General features: G+C 39.6%; 1 protein-coding gene across 1 annotated transcript in view; it reads left to right on the forward strand.

The window, feature by feature from the left end:
• Positions 1-4,359: 4,359 nt before the first annotated feature.
• Positions 4,360-17,457, forward strand: part of SPATA16 (spermatogenesis associated 16) — an 83,833-nt gene continuing 70,735 nt past the window's right edge. Inside the window, exon 1 of the mRNA XM_074912097.1 lies at positions 4,360-4,932. Within this exon, the coding sequence (XP_074768198.1) occupies positions 4,360-4,932 (573 nt within the window). The remainder of the gene's footprint in view (positions 4,933-17,457) is intronic.

The following is a 17,457-nucleotide window of genomic DNA, read 5'->3' on the forward strand; positions in this document are numbered from 1 at the left end:
GCTAACACAACTATACAGTAGCTGGTACACAAGTGAGCTCAGCAAAAGACAGATGGGGTATCCTTGCACAAAATGCACATGTGTTGCAGATACAGTCATGCTCTGGCTGGAAAATGTGATGTTATCCTCTAGAAACTGTGCAGCATTGAACATTCACAGCAGAGAGCACAAAATACAGATGGACCACTAATGACTAGAGCTTCTGGGACAGCAGATGAGGTACAGCCAGACCATCCTGAACGAGGCAGCTTGTACCTTATGCTGCAGAGGAAGTGAAAATAAAACAAAACAGTGACAACAGAAATCGCTGCCAGTTCTGATCGGAGTAGGGGGAGGGAAAATTATTGCTGTCTCCAGATCTGATGTCTAATTTGCCTCTGAATTTTATCAAGGCATTTATGGGGCGTGTTCAATGTCAGATCACGGGTCCGCTTGAACTGCTGTTGAATAGTCAGTGTAAGGAACCTGCTTCAGAGAAAGAAAAGTCCCTTTTCTGCTTTCTAGCTGCTGTATTGTCCCCCTAGACCTCCGAGCCACGCAAGGGCATGATCTAGCAGGCCAGCAGTGTGGAGTCAGTAAGCTGGACCACTACTTGTTCCTCACCTGAAGCTGTGCTGTGCCATAGCTAGGACACTGTAAACTTATTCTTTGGAGATCTCTCTGGGCTTAAATCTCCCCTTGAATTTGCTTCTTCCTGCATAGCCTCTGCCATGAAAAGCAACTGTGATCCTCAGAAACAATGACTTGTGCTGTCCACTGAAAGATTTTGCTGAATTTTTTATCTTTTTCTGAAGTGTAGCCCCACAGAATTCACAGTTGCCCCAAAGAGCTGGTAACAGCAATATAATGGTCCAGTTTCCAGGCAGCTTAATCCCCTCTGAGAACTACTAGAATAAATTTCTCTCTCCTGTCCCTCCACTTAAATCAATGCTGATTTGTAGCCCAGTGGTTTGGCCTTGCTATATGCAGATTCAGGAAGATAGCACCGCAGTCTTTGGCGTTTAGAAAGATTTTACTTCATAACTGTAAGGGCAAAAGCTTTTTTCGTTGAAATCAAAGTTTAAATTCTCAAGAAAAAAGGGCTCATCGAAGAACTAGAAAAGAACTTAACAATGAGGTGCCAGCTGAAGTGCCAGTGTGATTTATCAGCAGGTTCTTCTCTAATCTGATGTGAGATAATAGGAGAAGGTGTTGAAAGCAGAATCAAACTAGATACAGAACAAAAAGCATAAGTAATAGGGTTCATAAGATTATGCACATAAGGAAGTTTACACTATCTAATAGGCAGGCCACTCTCCCCAAGAAGACTTTCTTAGATATATTGGGAAATCAACAGACAAACCCAGAAGATTTTAAATGCTCTTATGTTCCTTTTGCTGCTTTTTTTTTTTTTTTCCCCCATGTAAGCCTCTCCAGTTGAAGAGACTGACAACGTACTTATCTGGAGTAGCTGGTAGTGCCATGGACAGGCATCTAGCAAAGAAGCAAAGATTAACCCTCAAATATGCAGAAAGCTGAGCTTGTTTTGGACTGATCAGGAAGATCATTCCTGAGAGCTCAGAAGTCTAGTTTCCTTCTGACTATAGCGCTAAATTGTCTGTCTATATTCCCCTGCATAGTGATTCATTAGAAGCATTTTACAGTAAATGCTTCCAAAATAAAAAACAGACTTTTTAACCAAAGTCTCAGAAAAATACTTAACTTACAAAGATAATGATTTTCTAAAAGCTTTTCCCTGGAAATGGTTTTTTATTGAGGCAGTGATTAAAGTGAGCCTGCCTGAGTTATAACATGCTTCCATGGCACAACCCAAAGTCATGTTAATCAGCTTGAATACCTAAAAATACAATACAATAGGAGCAGTATAAATCCACTTGATACAGCAAAGTTCATTTCAGGTGCTGGTCCACCGGAGAAATGTCTGTAAGTGATTAAAGTCTTGGTCTGTATTTCACAGTTTGTGCTCTAGGTTTTTTTAGTCCATGGTAGTTTCAGAATTCTTAAGACAGTCTCACAACAATCGGTTTGGTTCAGCCAATTTCCCATTCACACTGATATCAACCCCCCCATCAGATATATGGCTTTGCCTTTCTTAGCTTTCTGGTGAGGAGAAGAGTCCACTAATTCTCCTTGAGGGCTCCTCACTTCTATATGGCTGCTCAGAGGAAAATTCCTGCAAACTTGGATGTGATGTAGACAGTTAAATCTCAGATTCTTGAGTTCTATAGGACCTTCAGTGAACAGCCCACCCAAGGGGCTGTGAAAGACCTGTGGACCCCCTCCAGAACATGGTATAGCCATATACTGCAGGACCACATGGAGCTCCATCGCAGGTGCCGTATGTGACTGTTATGTTGGCATGACATGGCACCAAGATCATCATGCTCATCCCCTCAGCTGATGCTGAGACTGGCTGGAGTATCTCTGCTCCACTGCATAGTGAAGATAAATCATAATTTCCTAAATTACCTAGTACTGAAGCCAGCACTGAAAAATGTGGCTTCCAATCTTTAGGCTATGCTATGGTTTGTTTTAAAAAGGGATTGAATGTCTTACAAACAGGTAAAATTGCTGCCAGATGCAAGTACATTAGCCTTTTCCAGCTGCTTTACTGCTGCCATTCAAAATAGCTTGCTATAAATATGATTCCTTTGAGCTCTATTCTGACAAGTGCGGAGCACTATCTGGGAAGGGCCAGTCGTTTTCCATCCCCATTGAACTCAGTAGGAGTTGTGATTGCTCAGCACACTGCTGAAAAAAAGTCTGCTGAAATTACCTTAAATCACACAATTATCCCCTCACCTCTCACTCCTTCTCTTGCAGTCATGGAAAGAGGAATGAGCTTCTCCACAGGCAGTTCTGCTACAGTAAAGTTTTCAGCCTGCAGATTGTGAGCAAATGTCAAAATCAAGAAGTTCCCTGCTTCAGGGCTGGTGACTGTCCTGGCTGCAATCTGGCTTAACCAGGGAAGGGGGAAATACGTGATAAAGTTTTGAAACCATATTTACACTAAAATTCAGCATCAACTTCTCACACAGCCTAAAATGCCTTCGCCTCTCCCCTTTACCCCTTTCTATAAATTTCTGCCCATTGCCCTAAGGAGTAAAGGTTCACCATACCACAGCATCCAGGACACATTCTGGCAAGTTTTACCAGTGCGTTAGTGCATACTGTAGGGCCCTTGCTAAAACTCAAGAAGTTGCTTATTGTTTAAATTCTGTTTCTGGCTGAACACAAATGCATTTATTATGTGTCTTTCCTTTATACAATCTGTTTCTGTAGATAAGTACATTAAAATGGTGCTAAACGTATGGAGGTCTGTTGAACAATAACACAAGGTTAAAGGCTGAGTGCTTATGCTTAACAAACCATTCTGAAAGACGATCATCATTAAAGCTGTTTACAATTAAACTTTTCATAATTGATGGAAAAACCTGAGAAGATAATTACCCGTGCCTTCCACCTTTTCACTCTGAAATCAGCAGAGGCAGATGAAAATTTCCTTTGAATCTGAGCCCAATTACGAGTCTACAATGCAGATCAAGTCACCTTTCCTATTGTATAGGAACTGGTGCTGAGAAGGGCCTTAAAGAACTTGATTCTGCACCTTGTACCAGTCTGAATCCAGTACTGGTTCCCTGAACTGAGAATTAATCTGTTAACTGCTAGGGAAAGGTTACTTCTCAGCATCCACACTCCAGTGTACTTTGCGGACAGTTCAATAAGAAATGGCTTTGAAACCCAAACCCAGATCTGAATTTTGCTCAAATGCAGCTGAAGCCGGGACCCCACTTTGAGCTTGTGCCCTTTTGGAATACATCCACTCCGCCTGATTTTTGAACACCCCTCTCTGACCTCAGTCACTGTGCTTAACAGTTCTCAAAAATCAGGCCACACTGATTTTTTTGCACCCCATAACAACATACAACGTGAATCAATCAGTCACAGGGTTTTCATTGGTTTTCTTTTGATTAAAAGTCAGATTTTCCCTTCATACTGGAGCTATAACAAACTGCCACAGTGGCATTACTTTACACAAACAAATATCCGTTATCAAGAGTTTTTAAAATTATTTTAAGTGGCCTTAAACTTTTACACAGGAAAGAGAAAATAATCTTGCACCTAGTCTGATATTCTGTGTAGCAGCTAGTGTGTTATTCTGTGTACTAACTATTGAAGAGTTTTGTCTCATAATGGTGCCTACAGTATGCCTAGTGGAGAAATGATTTGCATGCTTTTTTTGGTTTTGCAACATTTGAGTATTATTAACTTTTCTACATTTTCTCCTAGGACTCTTTCTTTGCTCAAGTTACAGCATCAGAAAAGCAACACCGACTTCCAAAAAAAAATCTCATAAGCATGTATGGCAGGAATGAAACCTTTCAGCAAATGCGTAGTATTAAGCAGTCAAATGTGGCAGCAAACAGATTGAATTATATTCCAGAAGCACTGCAAATGTTCAGAATCCACCTCGGGAGTAGAGCAGCAGAAAATACAATGGAGAGAATCAAAATGGCAGAGAAAAAGAATGAAAAAAATAATAATGATAAAGACAGAGCAAGCCATAAACAGAAATCAGAAAACAGTGAAAAACCAGCCGAGAAAAAATTAAAAACAATGTTAGAGAATGGCAATCAGTTAAACCCAACGCCTCTGTGTCATATACCTCTGCAAAGACTAATGGACATAGAAATGGAGTTGGTCTACACTGATGAGGAGGATATTTCCTTCGAGTTTGCTGAGCCTATGGTATCTACAAGCACACGATCGGTGCATGGGGACTCTGAAAAAGCAGCTGCTCAGAGCACAGCTAATGGACGAGCTTTGCCTCACATTGACAAAGAGCTTCAGATGACCCTCCAGAAAGCTAGCACTTGCTACAAGGAGAACAACCACTCAGCAGCTGTGGAGCAGTTCTCTGCAGCACTGCAGGTATTGTGGTTAAAGAAGTACGATCACCATAGCAAAGTAAATGAAAGGTTGTCATTGTACTGATGGGATGTAATAATATCAAAGTGAACAAGGAGCACAAACCTGGGGTGGGCATGGTTTAATAAAGACCCTGAGATGCAATTTCACGTGAAATCTGAAAATTAAGAGCTATAAATAAATCATAGGAGAAGGGTGGCACTGACCTGAACAAAAAAAACTCAGGTAATTTTGTATTTTTCTCTAAGTCTTCAACTGTGTTTACGTATGGAGGAAATTTAAGTCCCGCAGAGTGAAAAAAAATGCACCTCTCTATTCCCAGCTCTATCAGGAACAAATGATATCTCAATAATTCAGGGAGTTCCCACTGTACCCCAGCTGTCCATAAATATTGGTGAAATATTTAATCCTTTCATTAAAACAAAAGGTCTATTTTAGTCTTTTTTCCCTACAGCATTTCCAATATGCACTCTGTTTCCCATTTTTCTCTAAAGCCAAATCTGTGTAGAAATCCTTTTCTTTTTGCATGAGAAAGGCTAGGTCCAGTAGTGAGCAACCCCCTCTGGACACAGATGGCTTTCTCTTTGGCAGCTAAGAGTCCAAAAGCTCAGTTTTTGTGGAAAGACTTCTTGTCTGCCTGAGACACTAAAGAAATAATATGACCTCGACTGTGATCTTTGAAACTAATCTGTGATTTTCATGACAGAATCTGTTCTTCAATAAGTGATAGTTATTTCTGTGTTTTCAAAAGCAGAGCCTTTTCCAGTTTCAGGCTGAGTCTCCCCAAAAGGAGGTATCTAAAGACCTTTGACGTTTTTGAAATCTTAGCCAGCCTTGAGTTTTATCAGTATAATATGAAAAGAAAAAGAGTAAAAGAGGGAGTTTATAACACTCTGGCAAGGTTGCAATTAATTTCACGGTGGGGAGGGAAGAGAAAGGAGGCTTAGGAAACCCCAGCAGGTAGGTCACGGTTACATCCACCAGCCTCCTGTTTCCTGGAAGCCAGAGCTAGCAGCATTTACAGTAAAACTGATTGTTCAAAGTTGTATCATTATTCCCAGATTTCTCTAGTGCTGCTAATCTCAGTTAATTATATTGGAAATCCCTTGTATTATGACCATGTAATTCATAATGTGCCAGTAGAAGTCATGGTTCATAATAATCACATAATGGGCAAGGACTTAGACGTAATCAGATTTTAGTTACCCTGTCGTGTTTCCATAATGCTGCTATAAAACCGACATAATCACAAAAAAGCACCAGTTATTTAAACATTTTTATCAGATTGATGTACAGTATCTTTCTCTCTCTTTTTTAAACAATATAAGATAACAAAAATTGGATTACAATTGCTGGGAACAGACTATGATAAACTGTTTGCTTGTGTGCAGAATGAAATTTAATAATGGCATCAGGCTCTCAATTTTTAGTAATGTTAAACCTGTTAAATAGTAGCACTCTACAGGCAAAGGCTTCTTTCAAAGATGTAGCATTAGAGCGTTTTGCAAACGGTATCTCCAAGAGCATAGTTGAAAGATGCCCTATATCCTCACAATTAACCCAGCAGCTAACATTTACTGTGCAGATGAGGGCTTGACTTTTTCTATCATACGTGATGCAAAAAATCATTCTTAGTAGCTGTAAAGATTTTAAAGGCTAGTGTCTGCTTCTCGAAATTTTAAGAAAGAGACACACTTCCTATTTTACAGGAATACGGTTGGTGATTAGAATAGAGGACTTGCAAGCTGGTCTTTCTGGACTCTAATGTTTTATCTCCACTTTGACCCCAATCACTTCAGCTATGCACTTGACATCCTGAAAAAGGGTGCAACTACACTTGTTTCAGTGGTGTACTGCCAAATTTAATTCAAAAGCATTTGTAAAACATAAGAGGTTTGCAGTTGACAAGCAAATGTCCTCTTCATATTTTTTTCTACAATATCGAAGGCATTTTATTTTAAAACAAAAAATATTATAGCAGTGAGTGAGTAAAATTTGAAAGTGTCATCCTTTTTAGAATTTCCCCCTCACATGCACACATTCAGAAATGAGCTTTGATGGGAACAAAAACAGCTGTCACTTGAGAGGAAAGGAGCATTTTTCTGCTCCTAAGAGGAAATGGAAAGGCTAGGTACTAGACATCCTGGTGAAAGAATAAACAGAGATTAAATAATTCCTTCCTGGGATTGTGGGCAGAGTGATTGGGAAATCACCAAACTGTAGGACTAGGGGTTTCAGCAGTCTCTTAATCCAGCTCACCTCAGAAGCAAAAACCAGAATATCCCTGAAGCTCACTTCTGTACTCCATTTTCAAAAATCTCCAGTAAGAGGGACTTCTCATCTGTATTAGCTGGCTGATAGAAAGTTTTTCCACATCTTCCATGCTGCAAAATAGCACATGAATTCTTATTTGACATGAAGATCAATTAACCACCCTATTCTCTTTGTACTTGCAACCTCTTAGCATATCTCTTTTCAGTCTTTCCTAAATGAAATAAATTCAATCATCTTGGTATTTTCTCCCAGGTCATGTTTTCTAAACCTCTGCATCATTTTTGTTGCTTCCTTCTCATGGTCTCCAATTTGTCTGTTTCTTCAGACATAGACAAATTGGAGATGGTGCAGAGAGAATTGGAAAACTTAAACTGCTAATATATTGGAACTGTGGTTGTTTTGTCCATCATTTTTCGAAGAACTACAAAAATTCCTCTGCATTTCATATGGGTGAAGTGACACATGATATGTAACAAGCTCAAAGGTCAGGAAATTCAAAGTTATGGTTTCTGGTGCAGAATGTTTACAGACATTTTTCAGATTTAAGGAAATCAAAGCTTTAGTCTGACATTACAACATTTTGAGTTGGACACCCTGATCCGGAAAAGTGTGTGCATAGCATTAAATTCGAATAGTATCACTAAAGTTAGCGTCACCTTACATATTGCAAACATCATACACTTCTGGGCTCTTCTCTACATCATGTTGTTTTTCAGATATGCAAATAACAGGCAGTACTGAAAGTCTAGCACTGAAATTACTGGATTGGGGAGGGGTGGGAGAAAATTATTAGTCAAAAAGGAAAATTGAAATGCTTGTTTAATTTAGAGACTTTTATATGTTGGACAGCATGCTGCTGATTACAGCAGACATCAGGAAGGCAGTGTTATCAGGAGAAGAAATGGTGGCTTCTCACTATTTCTGCACTATTTAGCTACCATTAAATTAATCAGGAGGGACTTGGCGTTAGTCAGCTGCATTATAGTTGGCCTGGGAGAGGAAAAAAATAATGCTCCCTTGGAGAACTCTCACCATTAGAGCTTAAGAATTAAGTACTTTCTGTTGCTAGTGAGGAAAAAAGCTGAAGAAATTGGGGCAAAAGTCTTCACTCTTCTACCTCCTAGCTCAATAATACACTATATTATATATACTATTTTGAGAAACACTGTAAATTTCCCTAAATTTTTGGCATCCATCTGTTGGAATGTAAGGAAATAGGACTTGAACATCTGGACTGGGATATGAAGGGTATGAGAAATCACTCTTTAGCTTAAAATCTCAGTGGAAACCATGTACATATATCTATAAAATCCATAGCCAATTATTAACAGCTTAGCTACAAAATAACATTAAACTTTTATGAGGATCGAAAGATCTTGTCTCAAACTAATCTCCTAGTATCAGAAAGCGTAAAAGACTTCAGAAACATCAGCCTGTTTAAAACCTGCACACATCTAAATTTCAGGCCCTGTTGTTCTGAAAATAATCCTCCCCTGTGATTAAAAAATAAATGAGAAAGGTTCATGACTGCTGTGCGCAGAAAGAAGCCCACAGTATCTCGGCACACAGCTTTTGGCGCAGAATATCTCAGAGACATGAAATGCATCCCGCGTGTGAGGTGAAGGCCTCGAACAGCATGTGATTAATTCACCAGAGTGCTGTTGTGGTACCTTCCACAAGCTGGAATATCTCCATTTTCCACAGATGGCTATTACGGGCACCGTTCCTATGGCATGGAGATGAACATTAGTGCCATCTTTTTTGCGCACCTTGAGTTTTTAGATTAACCTTTCCTGTGGCTCATTGCCTTGTGATTCACTGCTTGCAGAGAAGGCTTTGTCAAGACCATGTGCCCTCTTCCAGGCAACAATATCTGCAAAAAACAAATATTTTGACAGCAGCTGTGGCAGTGGTGCCTTGTGGACATAGTTACATACCAATACAGAGTTAGGCAGCATGGTTCAACCAAACCTTCCATCAAAATCATAATATAAGAAGCAAAAAAATTAGTATTTCCTATATAAATACATATGTGCAAAGAGGTTCATCTTAAGTAGTCTATCCACTGGTTGAGCACATCAGAAAAGCATAGGCAGCTTGCTTAGAGGCATTGCTGCAAGGGCAGTCCCTGGAACCGCAGGATTAGGACCTGTGGATGTGCTCCCTGTTGTGACCATCGGATCAGTGCTAGCTGGTCCAAAAAGACTAGGACACAGCCACATTTCTGCTCATCCTTCCTCCCCAACATTGTCTCTTTTTGCAGGTGGATCATGAGGTCCAAGAAGTGATCAATGTATAACAATATGTAGTCCCTTTCTTTACAGAGCACAGAAACTGGAATTCCTGGTCATTCACTGGAATGAAAGGGGTAGAAAGTGGGACTTTATAGAGTTTTCTCTATCCCCTCTCACCAAGAAGAATTGCGCAAGGACTAGATACAGTTTAACACCCTGAAAGTCCTCAAGGGAGAGCATGTGAACAGCTAAATATTTATTTTTAGCATCACATTTCTGGAGCTAAAAATCAGACTCATAAATTATCTATCTTTATCATCAGCACATGTACTCTAGAAACTTCCTGGGAGTACACTAAGTCTTGGACAGAGAACATCAAAGATGATGGTCACTGATCACCCAAAGCCTGCATGTTAGATGCTGACTTTACTCTCTAGAAATATTCTTTTAACATCTAATAACAAAGTAGTTGCCTAAATATGGCCTGCTCAGTTAACTTGCTGGGAAAAAAAAAAAAAAAAAAAAAAGTGTCCCTGATATCAGCAGTTTTTCTCTCCCTATAGTCACATCACTATATTTTTAGGCTGCAAAGCTGAGAAATTGATTTTTTTTTTTTTTTTTCTACTGATACTTATTGTCTTTTATGGCTGCAGAAGATTTTAGACCAGGAATACGAAGCTTACAGATGGCTCAAATCTGGCTTGTGGGATAGAGTGGGAATCTGTTATAATGATCCATTTGGACATGCTCCCATTTCTTGATCACTGAATTTGAATCTATTAATCTCCTAGACATTTCCAGCATGCCCATCACCATGAAATAAAGCTGAGGAACTGCACAGCTATCTGTCTAGAAGGATTTGTGCCCTGGTTCTTCTTGCCTGAACTGCTGTTACATATCTGGCTTATAGAGTACTTTTTTCCTCAAAGGACTACTATGTGTTGACCATAAAACAATGTATGTCCTCACTTGTGTGTGTACAAGAGCAAAATCCCTATTCCGGAAAGGACAAGGCCACATTTTCTAATCATTTTAGTGCCAAAGCAGATCAGTCAATTTCTAATTAACTCTAATTGGCTTCCTCACATGCTATTAAATTATTTACCTGGAGGTGATAAGTGCTCAAAATCACCAAATATTTTCTCCATACTTGGTAAATGTTAAGCAGTATATTTGATTAAAAATAATAGTCACCTACGACTTGTCACTTACAATCAAAAGCCTCATTGACCTAAACACAAGCAAATCATGTTTTATAGTCACTGAGAAATGAAGACAAGGTCCATGTAGAAGATTCCTCAGGAGGTAACACAAGGAAAAAAAAAAAAAAAAAGATGAAAAAAAGAGAACAAAAAATGGAGACAGCCTTGGAGAAGGAAGTAGCCCATCTTGAAAGTCACAGGCTCAGACTTCTGCTCAGCAGTCCACATCATGCATGGCTTAGGGCATGTCACTGCTGGCTGGATCCAAAGGGCTTCTCTGAAAGCTAGACAGCTAAAAGTCTTCAGGCCCGTGAACCCCACAGGTCCCCGCGTATATCGTAGGCATTGTGATACCCAAGACAGATAAACACAAAGGTGTGATGCTACCTCACCTCTCTCAGTGTAAAGCAGGGCCTCAGAGCCCACTCAAAGTGTAGTTTCTTTTATGTTCAGGCCCTAAAAATTGGAGGTATTTATCCTCCCAGCTGCCATCTGCTCCTGGAAGGTATCACACTGGAACAGGGAGGGCAGAGCAATTCGTGTTTAATTTGTGGCTTTGGGCACTTTCAGGCTAGAGTCAGCACAGCACAAGAATGCGATGGACAATCAGCTTAATTTATGGCAAGAAAATTAGGCAAGTTAGGAGAAGGTTCAAACACCAAAAGCAGCTAATGCAGGCAAGCAGCAGTCACAGAAGGTGTGCTGTTAAAGTATTTTCTATCCAAAATGTCTTTAAATCATCCTGCTGCATACCAACATAGACTCTGAAGAGGAGAGAGAGATTCAGCCTGAAGTGGGCACTGAATTGGAAAGTGTTCATGGACTGATTTGAGAGTAACTTTATCCATGAGGACAGTTTAGAGAAAATGTGTTATTAAAGTACTTTATTTCCATTTAGAGATTCACACAGGCATACACAGACAGTAGGTGGTGACAGCTGCTACCAGAACCATTTGTTATCTTACTCCTGTTCAGCTTTTGACAGTGTAAAATGAATATAAATGCTGAAAAGCTTTACAGAGGTGAACCAAACAATAAAAAAGTAGTGGGGAATGAATTCTGGTTAGGTTACTTTAGGGAAGAGCTTTATTTCTGTTTATTCCTGAGGCATGGATATGTGCTGTGATTCTAATGCTGACAATACTGCTGAAAGGATTCTTGGTGGAGTTTACCAAATCCACACCATCCTGAGGTGAGGAGAGAGGGGAGAGCTGGCCTTGCAGCTAATTTTAATGTCATATCCAGAAAAATGAAAATAAGGCTTCAGCAAATTATTGCTTTTCCCTAATAATCCTGTCCATCAAAACGAAGTGAACCTTTCACATAGTTTGCCTTAATAAAAGTGCTGGTGAGATATCTCTGGTGTTTGGACTTAGCACTAGCAAATCTCTTGGCATCAAAGGGATTAAATTAGTTGGCCTGAAATTATATTGCTTTTTCCAAGCAATCATGACAGCTCTCAAAATCTTGCTACAATATAGTCACATCACACCAGCTGACAGTTCCCTCCAAAAAAACATTCATTTTGGCCAGCTCCTCCTGTGAACACTATCAACAGACTGATGCTCCTGCTTCAAAGTCCAATAGGCATTTTGAACTACAATCCTATCAAGAGGAGGTACTGGTATCAGTTTTGACTTTTGTCTGATTGTTTGGTTTTCACATGGAATATTTACACCATCCTCGGTTTGGTTTGATCTCGGATGGTCTCACAGTGGAGGACTGACAAATTTTGTATTACAAAGGCAATCTATAAAGATTTCAGTATGTTGTACAGAATATAAAGTTCCTTGGAAACTATTGTAGTATATTGATTCCACAATATATGTTTCATTGGAGAGCTCTGGGGTTGGGGTTTTTTTTTACTGCTGTGACTACTCCTCTCACCCTGGCAGTACTGATAACAGGAACACTCCATAAAACAGGGATTGGTAATGAGAGGCACAGATTTATAGTGCAGCACACAGATTAAGCTGAAGTCAAACAGATGATATTTTTCTAAAACCTTTGTTCCTGATTTAATGCTTCCAAAGCAAATTATTTACAATATGAGAAAGACCCCTAAGTTTGCACTGGGGGGAGGTAAAGCCTTTATCTGAAGTTGGGCCAATAAACAGGAATGACTTAGGCTTAGGAGTGCTGCAGGGAACATCGTTAGCTTCTGTGGGAGGGAAAGATTCACGTCAAGTTTATTTTTATAAAGCAGCATCCACCTAGAAATGCTGTATCCTCTGAATTTGGTGGGCACTTGAAATCTCATTTCTGCAGTGAGGTCTCCAAAAAAGGCCAAAACATTGACAGATATGCAAGGCCTTTCAGCCTTTAGGAAGCATAAAATCTAGGTTTGAACTTCTCTAACATTCTGCCCCACCTGATCACCAAATCCCTTCCACATACCTCTGGTTCCTGCAAAAAGGCTGGTTGTAGCCAAAGGAGGAATTTAAGCCTAGACATAGATAGGGCTTAAGATAAACCCACTGGAAATGTGGGGAGAGCAGCCTGAATCCCACCCCACCAGACCCCACTGTGGGGGCAATCAGGCTGGTAAGCTCATCTGGGAAAGTCAATACTCACCAGATCCATGCTTTTCTGACAAACAGTGGTTTTCTGAATAGAAATAGGGATCTTTTGTCATAACAGCATATCTGAGTTATATTTGGCTCTCAGCCAGTACTGTGTAACCAATAATATGCCCAAGATAGCAAATGTGTCCAGCATGCATATTACTGTTACAGAATCCAGTGCTAACTCTGCACAGCACAGCCAATATGACAAAAATATCATACGTACATATTATTTGAATTACCCATTGCAGAGCACATTTCAGAAAGCCTTGTAAATTTAGTTCTTCTTACCCAACATCTGCATTCAGATTTAGTAGTGAATTATATATTTCCAATATGTTTTCTAGCAAGTTATTTACACAAATCTCATTAACAATAAAGACAGGGGTTTTATATACAATTCCTGCTCTGCTGACTGAAATTGCATACCAAGATGTCAGTATGACTTTGAATAGAAGCTGGAAAGTTATGCTGCATGAAATCATATCATTGAGAGAAAATCCTCTCTCTTTTTATTCTCCATGCTCACTTTTTTTTTTTCCTCTCTACTGAGACAAAACCGCCGTTAACTGGTTCTTTGTTATGCTGGTTTCCTGCCGTATTTTTGATAGTGCCTAATAGTTGCAAGGACGGGATTACAGTGCAATATACAAAAAGCAGTTTGTCTTCAGCCCTGTGTGAGGCTTGCTATCAGGTTTTGAAAGTTATTTTCAGAAGTAGCCTTCCTTAGCAGACATTTTCTGGGATGCAGTTGGTGTTCAACTTGCCAGGTGCCTGATGTGCAATGCAGTGACGTTACCAGGCTGATTACTTGGACGGCTCTGAAGTTAAGGCATCTGGCTAGGACTGTTGGCTAGTCAGAAGAAAAGGCAGTAGTTAAATATTTCTTGCCTTTTCAGGTTTGTCCCTCTGATTAGCCTCTCTAGGGAGAACCACAAAGTTATCTTTAAAAGGAGAGGCATGATTAAACATTTCTCTGCTAACCAAAAAAAAAAAAAAAAAAAGCCAAAGCAAAGCAATCAAGCAATCAGCTCCACCAAGGCTAGCAGGTTATTGTTCAATTCAACAATTCAAACTAACTCCTAACCCTTTCAGTTTGGCAGAGGCATGAGTGACCTCATGGAAATTGCCAAAGAATCGTGTTGCCACACACCATTTGACCAAACTCACTTGTTTTCCCAAGCTAAATTTGCTCTCAAATGTGTATCATATCCATACACTTAGATGGATATCTATGGGACAACTTTTTCTTTAAGGCAAACGATATTCCTGAATTCCACATACACCAAACCTATCCTAGTGATTAGTAAACTGTTACCATTGCCAATTTCTTACACTTGAACCTTTCACTTAGTTTTCAGTGAAAACAGTTCCAACATGTCAACATACAGATCACCAGGGCTCTAATTTTCTTCTTCCAAGCTGCACATATGCTAACTAGGAAGCTGCCTTAATGAGCAGCATTTCCACTGGTCTTCTACCAAAGCCACAGTGGGTATGGGGGGATCTTTTCCTCTTATTATTAGCTAATGCCTGGGAGGTCTTTACTCATAAAATTTCCTTGCTTGCTACTGACAAAATTAAAGCCTTAATACCACCACAAGATCTATGCTAAGTTCACAGTGTCACAGACTTGTTCTGTGACCTTTGACAAAGTACTTTATCACAAGCATTTATATGACTGTGGTTTCAGAAATATATTTATAGGATCCTACACGTTGCAAGTGAAACCTCCTTTATCGGTGAAGGTATAACATAATTAGTGTCAGTTCAGCACTAGTACAAAAATTGCAGGTAACGCTTTCATTCCTTACATTTCATTTATATATTTGGTGACTCACTGAATGGGATAATTCAGCATTCTTCTAAAAGATGCGTGTATACAAAACCTGCACTATGGCCTCCGGTTGTAACAAGGGCCCCTGTGAAAATATAAATATTCTTTGGCAGGAATTTTTTAATTAAACATTACTTCCAGAAAAATATTCCTATCTACTGATAGAGGTACTCTCAGGTAGGCTAATTCTGAAAGTTAGATTTGCTAGTGATGGTAAAGAACATAAAATTCTATATTGCAGGTTTTTAACCCCAGATTGGCTGTAAAGCTTCAAATGTTTTTGTTGTTTCCTTCAATTTCACGGCCACTATAACCTTTTAAGATAGCGGCAATATTTCTGCAGACCAACAGCTCAATGTAAGGCATACCCTCAAATTTCCCAGTTTGGAATTAAAATAAAATTCTGTAACATAGCTCTGGAAAAAGAAACCCTCAATGGTACAAAACATAACGGCCTCTCCAAGCCCACATCTATATTTGTATGTCCTTGTGACAAGACCTTAAGGTATTCAGAGGAGTGAGATGGAGCTGCTTTTACCTTTTACTTAAAGCACTCCAAAAACACCAACAGCTCTTTTGATCTTCAAAGGTAGCGTTATCGGACTGCAGACCAGCAAGATAAAGAAAACTCAGTACTGCTGGGTGAAACAAGAAAACTGCAAACAAATCTCCTCCCTGCTCATTATGTCTGGGCATGGCACAGCCTTTGTTCTTCGATTGCGCTCAGTCCAGCAGGGTTTCCCAAAGTTATAACAAACTGTATCTACAGAGGCTGCTTTGGATCCCTAGGAAATTTTCGTTTACCTCTTCCCCTTTGAAAGTCACAGTGAGATTTTCTACAGCTCTTCTCCGCATCCTCACCTGTGCTGCAAAATATCAGCTGACTGTCTCCTTCCTGCCTACCTTCTCCCCTGGGAACTTCCCCAGCTGACCTTTCTCAGATGCTTTCTGGCACTGTCTTTGCCTCAACCCCCAGAAATGATCCGTCAGACTCAATATTCAGTGGCAGACAGGACAACGCAAGGGAACAGTCCTTCTCCTGCTGCACAGCCAAATCCTTTTATCAGAAAGGACAGCAAAATACAGTAAAGGGTGAAGAACCACACACAAAAGGTATGATCTCCATCAGAGCTTGGAAAACGGATGATGTGCTTTTCAGGCTGCACTGAGGTGCTTCGCCCAGCAGAAACTTTTTCCAGTGGTGTCTATGTTGCTACCAAAGAAGTCCCTTATACCAGAGAGTACATTTAATTGTGCACCTCACTAATACCAGACACTAAGACTATTTTGTATATTCTTAACTCTTCTGCTTAGTACATAAGGAGCCATTTCTGTAAAATTAAGTTGAATCTTTGGTGCATGTCACTGTTGTTTGTATGGAGTTATTGTGGAGGGGTCTATCTCAAATGCATTGATCCACTGCAGAGATGCTACCCCAAAATCAGGAGAGTTTGGGACCTAAAAAGTATACAACCTAGATGCTCACATACACAGGCAATGTTATCCTGACATATTATTCTGATGCTGTGAGATTAAAGATTGAGCTATTATTCGTTTCTTTGAACTCTTACATTGATATGTCTTAGAGAAGACCTGGCAGAACCCAATCTTCACTGTATTTAAACATATTTTCTGAATCCTTATCTGTTCAGATGTGGTTTACAGAGACTCATGTCTTGGTTTTTGTCAAAGATAACAGAGAGGTTACACAGGTCTAAACATAACTCTTCATACAAGCCATAAGACTGGAGGAAACTGAATTGCAGCACTTTATACTGAAGGGATTCCTAAATGATTCTTTTCTTCTCCCAATCATTCAAGAACTTGAAAGTCCAGGGAGTAGCCTCAAATCTCTCATTCCCATAAATTTAACAGAGGTCACAGCATGGCCAATTCAGCTCAAAAGTGTTATTACAGAAAAACTTGATGATACTTTTATGTTCACTGATGTGAACATAATTCTCTGGATCTTTTAGTTACATATATAGCATGTCTTATCCAGAGAGACACTTCAACAGATATATACGGTACCGTGAGCAAAGTTAAAAGAGATGAATTTTCTGATTTATAACTTCTACTGATAACAACATGATAGAAAATCTTAAATGTATGGGTGTTATTATATACACTATGTAACTTCATTCAGCAGAGACGTGAAAGAAAAAAATATTTATCACACCCAAACTAGGGGGACACTTTCTTGAACGACCCTTGTTGCCTGTAAAAAACTGAGCTGGTCTCTAACCAATGCACAGAAATCTTAAATACAGGGTTAGCTCTGTAGGTGCTACATGTGGATGTGGTCTATAATCCCTCTTGCTTTTAAGGATCACACACAGGAAGAAAATGACGCATATACAGAAGAGCTTTTTTTCTTGACAGATTTAAGCTTCTAAAGAGATCTCAAACTGCTGAGT

The sequence above is a fragment of the Athene noctua genome, chromosome 8 (assembly GCF_965140245.1).
Source record: "Athene noctua chromosome 8, bAthNoc1.hap1.1, whole genome shotgun sequence".
In the NCBI taxonomy this organism is placed as follows: domain Eukaryota; kingdom Metazoa; phylum Chordata; class Aves; order Strigiformes; family Strigidae; genus Athene; species Athene noctua.